The sequence below is a fragment of the Acipenser ruthenus genome, chromosome 5 (assembly GCF_902713425.1).
Source record: "Acipenser ruthenus chromosome 5, fAciRut3.2 maternal haplotype, whole genome shotgun sequence".
Classification (NCBI taxonomy): domain Eukaryota; kingdom Metazoa; phylum Chordata; class Actinopteri; order Acipenseriformes; family Acipenseridae; genus Acipenser; species Acipenser ruthenus.
Genome location: NC_081193.1, coordinates 22,774,674 through 22,790,316, shown reverse-complemented (window position 1 = coordinate 22,790,316; position 15,643 = coordinate 22,774,674). Strand labels below are relative to the sequence as shown.

The following is a 15,643-nucleotide window of genomic DNA, read 5'->3' as shown; positions in this document are numbered from 1 at the left end:
AGAGTTAACAGGAACAGCTCTCAATGGAGCACGCTCACAACAAACCACAAATAGCTACAAGCTCCCCAGGGAACAGAAGACTCCATTGTCTTGTGCATTTCTCTCCAGTTTTTACATGAAAATGGAAAGGCATGTGTGGTGAACTGGGCTCAAAAGTTTCCCCGGAGCTGCAGGAGGCTCCATGGCTTTCCAGGAATGGTGGTTTTTCTGGATGGACTCATCATAACAGTTTCGAAAGCAACAGCACAAAAATTAATGATTTTATTTTTCCATTTCCTCATATGTAAAATCTGTCCACCTGTCTATTTTTATTGCACTCTGCGAACATAAAAATGTGCAGGGTTATCCATGCACACACTTGCAGCATGCCATCAACATGATATATGTGGAGTTTACACTTTGCAAGTCTTTGGTTGTAAACAGAAATACATTTTCCTTGGAAAGGGTTCATTAGCGCACTTCGTCTTTTTTAATAGGCTGAACAGTTTTTTTTGTTTTTGTTTAAAGAGAAAAACTGCGTACATCAAGGATTCACATTTAAACTTCATTTAAAGTTTTCTTTTTTTAATATGGTTCCTTATGCAGTTAAAGGGCAAGCTTACCTCTCCTATATTATCAGGTAGGCATCTCAACTGCACGCTTACCATCTAGGGATTCTTCCCAGCGACAGTTCTTCCAGCGACAGCATGGGAACGACATCGTGGGAGAAGTGCAGAGCAGTCAGAAGCAGTACGGAGAAAATAAACCTGGAATTGCTTTCATCAGGGAAATGAATGCAGCTTAAATTCTAACAGCTGCGTGTCTTTTTCTGATCACAAACTGAAACTCAGAGCAGCTGATTCAAATTCAGCGCTGTTCTGAGACAAGGGGAAGGGGCGGTGCTACCAGCACAACAGAACACAACAAAGCGAGGCAGTTCTTCCAGCGACAGCATGGGAGTGACATCGTGTGAGAAGTGCATAGTTTTAAAAGTGCAAAGCAGTTAGAAGCAGTCTGAAGGAAGATTGACAGCTGCAGAAACTAAACTTAAACTTACAATAAATAAAATAACAACATCATGGCCTTCAAGCCAGTAGTCTGTGACACCTGCATGATGTGGGAAATCCGAGAAAACCCAGCAGAGCTAAATCAAGTGTGTGTAAAGTGCCACTTAAAAGGACTTGCTTAAACTAGTAAGTATGCTAGAAATTAAGCTGCAGGAAATGACACAGCAACAGGAGCTTGAGGAGCTGGCACACCCACAATTTTTGGAAGTCTGCACCCCTAACAGACTGAAAGCCACCAGAGAGATAGAGGAGGGTCAAAACAGCTGGGTTCAGGTAGGCAGAGGCACACAACCACCAGAAATCAAAACATCCAACAAATCTGAGCCACTTCAAAATTTAGATGATCAAAACCAACAACAAAAGAACCAAAGGAATAACATCCAGGTCCCTGTTAACAATAGTGGCCAGACAGCAAAAAGAAGGGAGGTCAAGATTGATGAGGACTCCATATTGAGAAACACAGCAAGTTCAGTTCGCAGTCTGGACACCCTTACTACAACAGTGTGCTGCCTTCCAGGAGCCTTTGTCACACACATCACTAAGAACGCGGACAGGCTCCTAGAATGAACAGGAGACAACCCAGTAGTAGTCGTCATCATCAGTACAAACATTGGAAGAGACAGGCCAAAATCCCTGCAAAACAAATTCAGAGAGCTAGGAAGGAAATTAAAAGACAAGACCAAAACTGTGGCATTTTCTGGGATACTGCCGGCAACTTGCAAAGGACCATATATAGCTGGAAATAAATAATCTAAATGCATGGCTGAAAACATGGTGCACATAGGAAGGCTTCACCTTCCTTGAACATTGGACCACATTCTACAACAAGGACTATCTATATAGGTGGGACGGACTGCACTTAAACAAAAAGGGAACCAATCTACTCAGAGAAAGGAGGAGGTTCAGAAGCATTTAAGCATTTAAGGGGGAGAAATTAAAAAAAAAAAACAGAAGGGAGACTACATCAAAACAAGGGCAACAACTCAGGTAAGACAGCCATTAAATGTATTTATCTAAATGCTAGAAGTCTCAGAAGAAAAAAAAAAAGTTAGAACTTGAAGCTACTGCACTAACAAGTAACTACAATGTGATAGGTGTTACAGAAACTTGGTTATCCGAGAGTGATGGAGACGAATATAATATCAGAGGGTATACACTGTATAGGAAAGACAGGCAGGGCAAAAGAGGCGGAGGGGTAGCGCTATACATCAAAAAAAACAACGCATAATAAATAAGGGTCAGAATAATGGACAAAAATTCAAAAGGGCATATGTGGCAGGGCGGAAGCCCTACACATGGGGAAATATGTAGTTTTATTGTATATTTTTGCATTATTTGTTGTAAATTGATTTAATTAATTGTTTAACTGATGTTGCGCTCCGCCGTGGACGATTACCTGTCTGCGTGGAGCAGCAGCTGAAAGCAATGAGCTGTTCCAGCAGGCAGGTGGGCGTGTCTCGGCAGAGCGTTAGTATAAAAACATAGCGATCACTGTGATCGGGGCTGTTGCAAGGCCTGCCGTTTTCATGGAACCTTTGATTTAGAGTTTGTTGTATTGTGTTTTATTTTGAGTGTTTGTACAGTCTTGTATCGTCCTCTGTGCGCTACCATCGCTGGTAGCGTCACATGACATTATTGTTTACTTTTTGTTTATGTTTATTGATTAAATCCCGTGCGCCTGTGTCGGCGTATCAACGTCAATCTCTATCTCAGTCTCGTCTGTGTTCTCCTCGGCTACCTGAGGCAAGTTTACCAGGACTCTGTCACAGCATAATAACAGGGGCATGCTATAGGCTGCCAAATTCAGGCACCAAGCAAAATAATCTGTTATACAATGACATTAGAAATGCTTGCAGCAAAGTAGAAGCCATATTAATGGGGAATTTCAACTTCCCCCATATAAAATGGGAAAACCCAGTGGGGAGCACAACAGACAAAATTGAAATGGTGGAAATGACAAATGACTGCTTCCTAACGCAATTTGTCAAGGCACCGACTAGAGGGGAGGCATGCCTTCATTTAGTCTTTTCAAATAACGAAGACAAAATAACTCAAACAGAGGCCAGAGAACCATTGGCAATCTCAGACCACAACATGGTCTCATCTGAAGTGTTTTTTAAAACCCCAAAAGTAATGACTAAAGCTAAGGTTTACAATTTTAGGAAGGCAAACTATGAAGGAATGAAACAGAAACTAAAGAAGTAGATTAGAGTAAAATAGAGAAAACATCCACAGAAAAAGGATGGCTGTTTTTTAAAAATGTAGTACTAGAGGCGCAAAACAATTACATCCCAAAAGTAGACAAATCTAAATCTAAAACAAAATTGCCAAAATGGTTTTAAAAAAATATCCAGAGAAAAAAGGCACTTTACACAGTGTTTAAAAGGGACCAAGAACAAAGTACACAGAAACAGTACTTGGAACTGCAAACACAAGTAAAAAAGGAAGTTAGAAAGGCCAAGAACGAGATAGAAATGAGCATTGCTAAGGGGGCTAAAACCAGTTCCAAAAAATGTTTCCAATATTATAACAGCAAGATTACATTCAAATAGGAGGTAAACTGTATAAGAGATACGAATGGCAAAATCATAGATGAAGAGAAAAAAATAGCAAATATATTAAATTACAAGTTTTTACAAAAGAGGATACGGGCAACATTATTATTATTATTATTTGTTTATTTAGCAGATGCCTTTATCCAAGGCCACTTACAGAGACTAGGGTGTGTGAACTATGCATCAGCTGCAGAGTCACTTACAATTACGTCTCACCCGAAAGACGGAGCACAAGGAGGTTAAGTGACTTGCTCAGGGTCACACAATGAGTCAGTGGCTGAGGTGGGATTTGAACCGGGGACCTCCTGGTTACAAGCCCTTTTCTTTAACCACTGGACCACACAGCCTCCTTGCCCCACATGTCGACCTGTTCAAATCCAGTTTTAAATAACTTTAGCATAACAGAGGCAGAAGTGTTAAAGGGACTAGGAGCTCTTAAAATAAACAAATCCCCTGGGCCGGATGAGTTCCTCCCAATAGTGCTCAAAGAAATATAAGAAGTTATTTACAAACCGCTAACCAAGACCATGCAACAGTCTCTTTCTTGACACAGGGGTTGTACCAACAGACTGGAGAATTGCAAACGTAATACCGATCCACAAAAAGGGAGACAAAACCGAACCAGGTAACTACAGACCAATAAGCCTGACTTCTATTATATGTAAACTTATGGAAACTATAATAAGATCCAAAATGGAAAATTACCTATATGGTAACAGTATCCTGACAGTCAGCATGGTTTTAGGAAAGGGAGATCGTGTCTAACTAACCTGCTTGACTTTTTTGAGGATGCAACATCGACAATGGATAACTGCAAAGCATATGACATGGTTTATTTAGATTTCCAGAAAGCTTTTGACAAAGTTCTGCATAAAAGATTAATTATCAAACTGAATGCAGTAGGGATTCAAGGAGAATTAGGGAGTGGTTAACATGTAGAAAACAGAAAGTAATGATTAGAGGAGAAACCTCAAAATGGAGCGAGGTAACCAGTGGTGTACCACAGGGATCAGCATTAGGTCCTCTGCTATTCCTAATCTACATTAATAATTTAGATTCTGGTATAGTAAGCAAACTTGTTAAATTTGCAGACGACACAAAAGGAGGAGTGGCAAACACTGTTGCAGCAGCAAAGGTCATTCAAAATGATCTAGACAGCATGCAGAACTAGGCAGACACATGGCAAATGACATTTAATAGAGAAAAGTGTAGGATACTACATGCAGGCAGTACAAATGTGCATTATAAATATCATACGGGAGACACTGAAATCTATAAAAAGACCTAGGAATTTACGTTGCGTCAGAAATGTCTTCATTTAGACAATGTGGGGAAGCTTAAAAAAGGCCAACAAGATGCTCGAATAGATAGTGAAAAGTCTTGAATTTAAATCAAGGGAAGTAATGTTAAAACTTTACAATGCATTAGTAAGACCTCACCTAGAATACTGTGTTCAGTTCTGGTCACCTCGTTACAAAAAGGATATTGCTGCTCTAGAAAGAGTGCAAAGAAGTGCGACCAGAATTATTCCGGATTTAAAAGGCATGTCATATGCAGACAGGCTTAAAGAATTGAATCTATTCAGTCTTGAACAAAGAAGACGATCTGATTCAAGCATTCAAAATTCTAAAAGGTATTGACAATGTCAACCCAAGGAACTTTTTCGACCTGAAAAAAGAAACAAGGACCAGGGGTCACAAATGGAGATTAGATAAATGGGCATTCAAAACAGAAAATAGGAGGCACTTTTTTACACAGAGAATTGTGAGGGTCGGGAACCAACTCCCCAGTAATGTTGCTGAAGCTGACACCCTGGGATCCTTCAAGAAGCTGCTTGATGGGCTCCCGAGTGGCGCATCCAGTAAAGGCGCTCCTCGCAGGATGTGCCCTATAGCCTGGAGATCGCTGGTTCGAATCCAGGCTATGTCACAGCTGACCGTGACCGAGAGTTCCTAGGGGGCGGCGCACAATTGGCCGAGCGCTGCCCGGGTAGGGAGGGCTTAGGTCGGCAGGGGAATCCACGGCTCACCGTGCATCAGCGACCCCTGTGGCCGATAGGGCGCCTGTGGCTCTGCAGCGGAGCCGCCAGATCTGTGTTGTCCTCCGGCACTATAGGTCTGGTAGCATTGCTGTGGATCTGCAGTGCGAAAAATGACGGCTTGGAAGGAGCACGTTTCGGAGGACGCGTGTTTCAGCCTCCGTTTCCTGAGTCGGCGGGGGGGTTGCGAGCGGTGAGCCGGGGATACAGATAATAATTGGGCATACTAAATTGGGGTGAAAACCGGGGTAAAAATAATTGGCGACGACTAAATTTATAAAAAAAAAAAAAAGAAGCTGCTTGATGAGATTCTGGGATCAATAATCTACTAACAACCAAACGAGTAAGATGGGCCGAATGGCATCCTCTCGTTTGTAAACTTTCTTATGTTCTTATGTTTCTTTTCAGGTTTTTGCAAAGTATAGTTTGGAAAACCAAATAATGTGCTTCAAGACACGGTTTTAAATGGGATCTGACACTAAAGGGTAAACTAGGCTCTCCTGACAGTCTTGAAACAGATTTGCATTTAAATTACATTACACTTGGTTCTCAATGCATCATTAGCGGTTCTTAACTAAAAAGTGTCACTTTGATAACTGACTTTCCCAAGGTTCAATGAGTGTGAGCGGTCCGCGAACATTCATCAGCTCTTTTACATCCCATGCCGTTCCCCCCTGGTTTACCAAGGCCCATCGTGTTTCTTCAGTCTATCCTTTTAAATCAGGTTCAGATTCTAATATAGCCTTCAAAATAACTTATTTGTTATTTATTCAAGATCGGTCTCCTGAGAACCTTGTTCACGCATGGACATCCTGATGGCAGCAAAATTAAAAAATGTGCATAAATACTTTAGTATTAAGCCGCGTTCACACTTATGTCTGTACGATACTGGTCAAATGAGTTTCGGTTTAGAATATACCCATAACTACTACTTTCTGTCCTTACTCCCTTTTCAACTCCAGCACAAGACCGATACTGTTGTGATATACCTGTCCACATGTAAGCTGGTTTATATCGACACACTTGCATCAGAGATATTCTATTACAAGATATTCAACTCATTTGATTCTCATGGGGTTGTGTAATATAGAGAGCTCAGGTTGTTCTACTGAGAGTCAATGGAGTGGTGTTGGATTGAGGTGCTTTGAGCTGATTTTATTGACGTTCAAAATATAAAAACTTGCAAAGTCTGTTTTACTCTTGCCCAGAATGTCTTGACGCAAAACATAACCTGTGGTAATGATGACATACTGTAATTGATATGAAAAATGCACTTTTCTGAAAATGCTGTTTTGAAGGCAAAGGGTGGTCACACCAAATATGGATTTGATTTAGATTTTTCTTCTGTTCACTCACTTTGCATTTAGTTCATTGATAAATATAATCTTTTAACATGTCTATTTTTGAAAGCATTCTTACTTTACAGCATTTTTTCACACCTGCCTAAAACTTTTGCACAGTACTGTATATATATAATTATTATTTATTTCTTAGCAGACACCCTTATCCAGGGTGACTTACAGTCATAAACGACAAATACATTTCAAGAATCACAGTATTATGAATTCTTGAATCAATTAATCTAATTATTGAAGGTATTTCACATAATATTTCATTATAGTAATATTAAAAATAGTGACTGCTGTACATTTGCACAGCAAAATATAATCTTTATTACCATACTACTACAGTAAAGTATTTTGCTACATGTCGTACATACCGTGTGCACATGCCTCAGACTCATCCATTCCATTGTCATATGGTCCACCTGTCCACACTTGAACTGTCATATCTGTACCGGTACGAAGCTTACTCTTGACTGGGTTTCAAATTGACACAGTTATACCGGTACCACACAACAACTATTCCAGTGTGAACAGATGTTGTGATACTGTTCCGTAACGATACTGGTATAAAAATGCAAGTCTGCACAGGGCTTTAGTTGAGTAAGGGTATTTATAATAAACAGTGCAGAAAAAAAAAGAATATTTGTTACCTGAATGGCCCAGTGTGGAGGAACTGGACAGCAGTAGAAGATCTTGAGGCGATCTAAGACAGGAGTGCCCTTATCTTCAAAGTGATCTACAAGCGTCTGAAAGAAAGAAAAAAACAACCTTGAGCATGAATACAAAAGCATCTCAGATTAGCATGCTGAAGCCTTATGCATCTTCAGTACCACAGTTTATAGAAAGGGGAGGTTAGGAAACGTTGCCCTGCACCTTTTGGTTGGGCTTCATTTTGGGTCATACTGTTCTGTTTAATGCTGTTAATTGTCAACTGCAAGTACACTAGTGTGCACATTTATAAGAACACCCTGCTGCTTCTGTACTTTACTGGACTCCATGCCTGACAAAAATACCAGCAAAGAAAGTCTATACAAAGAAAGTCTATAGCTACAACTTCAAGAAAAATCTAATTACACCAGAAATTACAGACACAATGCCAAAAAGATGCCAAGCTGTTAGTGATGCCAAAGGTGGCCATAGTAAATATTAGCATTAAAGACACTTTCAGACACAGCAGTGTTTAGTTTTGAATTTGTTTCATGTAAGATGAGTTTGCAAAAATATCTCATTTCTGTAGTAAATTAATAATTGTTGTGTGCAAAGCTCTTCTAATACATTTGCACACTCCGGTATGTGGCAGTTTTTCTTCACCCAAGGGTGAAAGGTGAAGCACTGTTTCACAAGGAAGAGAAACAAGAAAGATTCTGAAAGTTTACTTTAAATTTATGTGTATTTAACTTATTTGTAAATGTATAGATATATTAACATTACTTAATATGCAGTGTTAGATTAACATGCTCTACAGGTAATCACCCAAAATTTTACAAAGTTTGCTTCAAGGCGAATGAAACCTGCTAAATAATGTTATGTTAACATATTGAATTACATACCACTTTGTAGTTTCCCATATACTTAACGAAAAACTGAAAAAAATTGGAAAATGTGACATTTTGAAATCTAAAATGAAATACTATACTACTATTATGGCTTCCGGTAGACTTTTGCAATATCATTTTGTAGTTTCTTTGATTACATGATGTTAAATAAAATATCTAAATTAAGTTCATATCGTTTTTTTTGCAATTTATTTTTATTGACTCAATCCTAAAATTCTAGGTGATGCAAAACTTTTGGCCATAGATGTATATAAACTATGTCTATTATTCAGCAATATCAGCAACAACAGCATCAGGAAACACCACACCGTGGCGACCACCATGCTATCCATGTGAGTCATGAAAAAAGTGTGTGTGTATCAAGCCTAGTGGTCCTTTTTAGGGGAGCACCGATAATCGGTAGCCTATCGGCATGGCACCGATATAAGAGAAAAAAACACAAGCGGCTATCGGCAGTTTTTGTTATTTTAGCCGATAATGTATGCTGATATTCATGCTTGAATTTCTTCCAGCACAGAATTTAATGTGTGGTCAGGCGCGCTTACTAAAAATGACGCAAGAACACTGACACTCATTTTCTCAGTGCTGTGTAATGTGCGACCAAAATGCTAAACACGTCTCAAAAAAGCGGTGTTTGGATTTTTTTTTTTTAAATATCTGAAGGATAGCGAGTTGTGTGCAGAATTGATGCTACATTAAATCCAATGATGAACTGCGAGTAGAATATTATTCTGATGCTTAAAAAAAAAAAAAAAATAGGTCGAATCCTAAATAACATTGATAGTTTAAGTTGTTGTTGTTATTATTATTATTTGTAGTTTAGAGTACATGTAGCCTATGCAGTTACCAGACTAACATTCACCCTAAGTAATGGTTTGTAGTTGGTTTCAGGCTGACAAAACTGTAATAAATATAGGGGTATTTATTGTTCGTAAGAAAATAGTATTAACTAGGCAAATTATTGTTCAAATGCAGCATTGATGCGCGATTAGTTACAAAACTGCCTCTGCAATGTCTCTGCTCCGTCTCTCTCTCTTTATTATTATTATTATTATTATTATTTATTTCTTAGCAGACACCCTTATCCAGGGTGACTTACAGTCGTAAACAAAAATACATTTCAAGAATCACAGTACAAGTATTAATACAATTAAGAGCAAGATAAAATACAATGACTTTGGTTCTAGCAAGTACAAGTATATGACAAAATACGATTCAATAACGGAGCAGATAACAGTGTCAGTGATAGTTACATCAGGATATAATTAAATAGAAAATACTACAGATTAAATGACACTTGACAGATTACAGTACTCTAAAGTACATTAAATGCAGTAAAATAGGGAGTAGATAAGAGCAAGTAAAGCGCATTTAAGGAAGAGTGATAAGTGTCCAGAGGGAAAAGAGCAGTTCTACAGGTGCTGTCTGAAGAGGCGAGTCTTGAGGAGGCGCCGGAATATGGTCAGGGACTGGGCAGTCCTGACATCTGTAGGAAGGTCATTCCACCACTGCGGGACTAGGGTGGAGAAGGAGCGGGCTCTGGAGGCAGGGGAGCGTAGAGGAGGTAGAGCCAGTCTTCTAGTGCAGGAGGAGCCGAGAGGTCGAGTGAATAATATTCTACTCGCAGTTCATCGTTGGATTTAATGTAGCATCAAGTAAATACTACTGTACAAAGTAAGTTTAGCAATGGCAGGCGTTGGCAAGCCGAGAGCTGATTTCGTAAGCAAAAACGAAAATTTGTTTTCAGCTTCTTGCAATTTACCGTGAATAATATGTTTTATTTTCCTTACAGCATTTTACACTGTAAAATCATATTTTTAGTGGCGCCGTGCGTTTGGCAACGGGGTCAAACAAATACCGACTAGTCTGTACATTGACCTAGTGAGTCAGCGGCATATATGATGTTACAATAATTTGAAGGTATCTGTGGTTTTAAAACTTCATAATTATTTCTATGTAGTATTAGAAATGTAAAGAAATACAAAAACTTGGGTTTAGTCATTTAAGGTTTGCCGTTAAACGTTTCTCCCGTGTATGTATTGATTTAAAGGCAACAAAATATGGAAATTGCATGTTGCTTTTGAATAGTGTATCAACATAATTTTAAAAGGTTTACAAAACTTGAAAATGTCACTGAATTTGTCATTCAAGATTTTCGAAAAATCTACTTTTGTCTGCTTGTTATGTTTTTTTGCAGCCAACACATTTACCTTTAAAGATTGTTTCAATAGTTTGAATGCCATTTGACCTTTGACATAGCAAATTTAAAAAAAAAAAAAAAAAAAAAATATATAAAGTTTTAAAAACAAAATAAGGAAAAAAACAATACGACTAATTATTTTAAGTATTTACCTTTAAGATGATGTGCTGATTATCAGTCCTGGAATTGTAAAATTGTAGATAAAGAATTTCGAGTCTGCTGTCCACTCAGTCGTAATGGCGCCGGCAGTGACACTCGTTTTCAACTTCAAAATAAAATATGCCACACCCATCCTAGCCTTAAACCAATGGTAGAATGACACGGCCCGTGGTCATGGCAACGACTCAAACACAAAAAAAACAAGATAGCTGGTTGGACGGCTGAGAAATGACCTTTTTGTCATCATGAATTTTTCAATGAAATTAGAGCGCGTCGCCTGGAAAGATAAAATAATTAAGTCGTATTGTTTTTTTTCCTTATTTTGTTTTTAAAAGTTTATATTTGTTGGGTTTAAAGAATATATATAATAATAATTTGCTGTGTCATGTCTGTGTGTGTATGTGTGTGCTTGCTTGCTAGGCAGGGCTAACTTTGTAAGATCCAGAGAGTAACCACTGTACTAGCATATAACAAAAATAAAATAAAAATATTTGTTATTTTCACTTCTGTTCGTGTTCACTTTAGTTTCTTTTCCCCCTTTTTTTAAGTTGTTTCTCCTCAGAAGAAAATAGACAAACTGCGTGCGATGCGAAACTACATCAGCAGTACATGTTGAATATTCTTTTTTTTTTAGGACGCATCACTCTTAGCTGTAACATTAGTCAATATTATTATTATTTAGCTGTTTTAATTTATTTTAACTTTCGGTAATTATTTCGTATTTTATTTATTTTTACTTTGTGTATATGTGTGTAAAGAAGAGAGAGAGGCATGATTTAGCTGTAAGTTAGTTATTATTATATAGCCATATATTTTATCATGATTTACTTTATTTGTGTATTATTTAGCCATGAATATTTTATTTTGTTTGTGCAAAGAACAACGAGGCATTATTTAGTTGTAGTTATTATTAGTCAGCCTTGTATTTTACTATTAGTTTACTTTTTTATTTTATTTTGTTGTTGTCAGTTTAATTTTTCTGTGTGTGGAAAAAAGATGAAGAATTGTTTATTATTATTATTAATTGGTATTTTAATGTTTTGTGTGGATGTGTGTAAGCCAGAAGATGGATGGAAACAAGCAGTTCCAGCATATGTTTCAGTCTCTGAAGAGGAGGAGGGCCCTGACTAAGGAGGAGATCGAGATCCTCCTCGTGGAGGACCACGAGGGCATGGATGCCACGGAGGAGGACGAAGAGCTGCTGCAGGAGGACGAAGAGGAGGAGAATGAGCTAGAGAAGCCCCAGCCCAGCACTTCAACTGCAGGGTAAGTATACAACACAATAATACACATTGGTATCCTACTCAATTGTTTTTTCCCCCCAATTTTCATGTATAGCTGTTCCTGTTCTCTCCTACTTTTGCATGTACCTGACTTGTAGACACATTTCTTATTAATTACTTCTAAATTTCCTACTTGTTGGTGGTTGGTTTCTCTTTTACAGCTCCTGAGTATCCTTTGCCAATCAAGAAACATCCTTGAATGCCTCTGTTCCTTCTGTCTCTGTTCCTGTTTATTTGACCTTGTAATTTGCATATATTTAAATAAATAAATAAATAAATAAATAAATAAAGTAAAACTTTTTTTTTTTTTTTTTTTTTTTTTACTTAATATCGTGTGTTGTTTATTTATTTTTATACTTAAATATAATTGTATCTCAAACAGAGTAATAATGTTTCCAATAAGTTTTGGGCAAATCTTAGGCTTGGCCGGCATTTGCCATTTCACAGGTTGATTTTTTTTTTTTCTAAAATTCCATACATTATAAAACCTTATCTAGCGCTGAAACTGTTCAAGATATTTCAATTCTGATTTCAGATTTGAAATCCTTGAGAAATTGTGCAGCTACCATATACTCTATTTTTTTTATTGAATACTTGGAAAAAGGTTGTAATTTGCAACTTTAAACATTTGTACATTTTTTTTTATTTTTCAAACAAAAATTATGATGAGTAGTTCATATGGAGAAAAAACAAATTACTGAAAATACCTACTTAATGCCTTTCTGTAGGTGTATTGAGTTTTAATTTCTGATTTATGGTTTAAAAACTACAAAAAATTAAAACACAAAGTGTTCATATTCATAACCAAATATGAACATTTTCCGTAGGCAGCAGAGGGTTAAAGTTCCCCAGCTGAGTAGCAAACACACTGGCTGTATAGGCACGCTTGAGGATCATCTCCGAGACCTGGCACTGTTTGGTGAGGCAGGTAGTGTCCTTGGACAGGAGCGCTAAATTAGGTGCCTGTACCAACGCAGCAACTCCATTGGTGAAAATTAGGCCAGGCCCATCTTCTCTGCGTCATTCACCCTATATAGGGTGTCCATAGACCATGAAACAGCAGGAGCTGTAGCCGGGTGACCGCAGGACGTCTGTATCTCAAAAAGAAAATCTGTGTGCACTGGGGGGAACACTGGAGAGGTGGTAGGCTCGTCACCAAAGATGAACTTCCTTGTCTCATCTTCTGCAGGCCAAGGCACTTGCAAGACTGCAGTGGCCCTTTTGATCAGTGGAGGAAGCTCTGCGGACAAGGACAGCTTAACCGCAGGGGATGTGCTGCCTGACTAGACATCTTCAGACGGGAACGCCAGCTCCTGTTCGCCTACCTCCTCAGAGGCAGCGATGGAGAGCACTTATAACCTCCTGGGACCCCAAGGGGACAGGCGGAGCCAAACATTCATACAGTTCACTGCTGCCCAGAGTTTCTCCATCTGCTCAAGTCCATAGATCGCTTGGAACGGCAACTCTTCTTATTCTTCTTCCTCGGGGGAGGAGAAGGCAAAGGAGGATGAGGAAGACTGTGAAGTCGGCTTCCTGTGTGGGCTACTTTCCCGGGTGTGTCGTCCGCTCTCCCTTGGCACAGAGCCATGGGGTGAGGACGCAGTCCCCTCTCTACCAGAGGGTGATGGGGAAGAGCACTGTGCAGGAGTAAGGGACGCAGAGCGCTCTGTAGAGCTGCGGGAGTCACGTTTCTCCAGCATGCACTTGGAGAAAGGTACAAAATACTCACAGAAACTGCAGTTCACCAGTGCCTCCTTTGTGTTCTCTGGCCCCGGGCAGGAAGAGCATCTGCCGTGCTTGTCCTCAATAGGCAGACTGGTCTTGCAGGGTTAAAACCCAGGCATTATACAATAGGCAATGCAGTGTACAGTAACAATGCACAGGTGCTGCCTCAGTCTGCTTAAAGACAGCAACGGGGCTGTTCAAGACCCGAACAAGACCAGCATGGTAACGGACCAGGGTTGTAAGCACCGGCTGGTAGCGGGTCGGAACCAGGGTGGTACCAGGTCAGTTCGGTACCGGTTCGGTGACTTTTAGCACCTGTACGGTATTGGTCTTTACCGGTTCAGTGACTTTAGCACCGGGTTGGAACAATACTGTATCGGGTTGGAACCGTGACGCAGCGGGACGTAACAAACAACAGCATGTAGTGCACAAAAATGCATCATTAGTAAAACTAATACAGCGATTATTTTTTTTAAATCACATATAATTTGTGTAATAACACAATAAAGCAGAAAAAGAAACAAGTACTTATCTGAACAGGCTCTCCTGTCAGCTCAGTTCTTGAAAGAAAAAATGGCACTGAGGTCTGTGAACGTTGTCATTTTGTGCCCTTGGGGGCGGGCCATGACTACGTCACAGACTCTGGGAGCAGGTTTGGTAGATCTTATTCAGGTTTCCGGATCTTTAGAAGGTAAATACCCATACCGTAGTGGTTACAAGAGAGTCAAATACAGGCAAAACAGAAAACCCTGGTCCTGGGGGAGCATCCCACTAAAAAACGATTGGTCCTTAAAGGGTTAAACACTTGTTGATTGTGCAAAATTCCATATCAAAACTAAATGAGAACTAAATAAACAGTTCAAGAAACAACAAGGTAAATTAATGATTTAGCTTTCAATTTAAATAAAACGTTTCAGAAATGACATTTTAGTAGGGATTCAGTAGAAAACTAAACTGAAACATGTACACATTCGGACACTCCTATTCCACAAAAACTAGTTAAGTTTTGACTTAACAAAATAGTCCACCATGAATGATCATATTCTTATTACACAAAATCTCAGCATAGTGAGAGAATGGTAAAGCACAGGCAAGCACTGTAAATCCTAGAGAGGCATGGCCAACCATGGGAACCTATGGTAAATGCATTGTATAACAAATTTAGAGTGGTACACTTTTAAAAGGGGCCTATAAGGGCGATTCATATAGCTGAAGTGTCAGTAGAGTCTTTGCTCCACAGACTGCTTGATCGCAGAATACTTAAACATTCACTTGGCCCTAACAAGACAAAAAAAAAATAGTTGATGCCAGTTCGCTAGTTCCCTAAGTGTTCTGTGGTTTGTCAAGAACTGGCAACTCTCAAACGGCATGAGTTGATTGTGTGAGATCATTTTACTAGCCAAAAAATGCTACATCGTTTGCGTGCTTCTGAAAAATCATTCATACTGTCACCAGATTAAAACCCACATGCCAATTTATTTCCACTATAATCTTTTCTCCAAACATGTTCAACAGATGAGGGCCTTTTACTCTTTAAAGAAAAAACGCGGTTCAAAAACGAATGCCTAAGATGGGGGCTTAAAAATATTGAATTGTTTTAAAACACACTCCAGGTTTTCCAGGAATATCTTGTCTTATGTGGATGCGAATTAAAATTAGCCTGGTCGGGGACAATTATTCATAATTATTTCACCTAGATTGGAATTCGGGAAACTTCTTTAAAATACTGCCATCA

General features: G+C 39.0%; 1 protein-coding gene across 1 annotated transcript in view; it reads right to left on the bottom strand.

Moving 5' to 3' along the window:
* ttc27 (tetratricopeptide repeat domain 27) overlaps window positions 1-15,643 on the bottom strand; it is a 130,204-nt gene that overhangs the window by 18,174 nt on the left and 96,387 nt on the right. Inside the window, exon 11 of the mRNA XM_034003595.3 lies at window positions 7,636-7,731. Coding sequence (XP_033859486.3) covers window positions 7,636-7,731 — 96 coding nt within the window. The remainder of the gene's footprint in view (window positions 1-7,635; window positions 7,732-15,643) is intronic.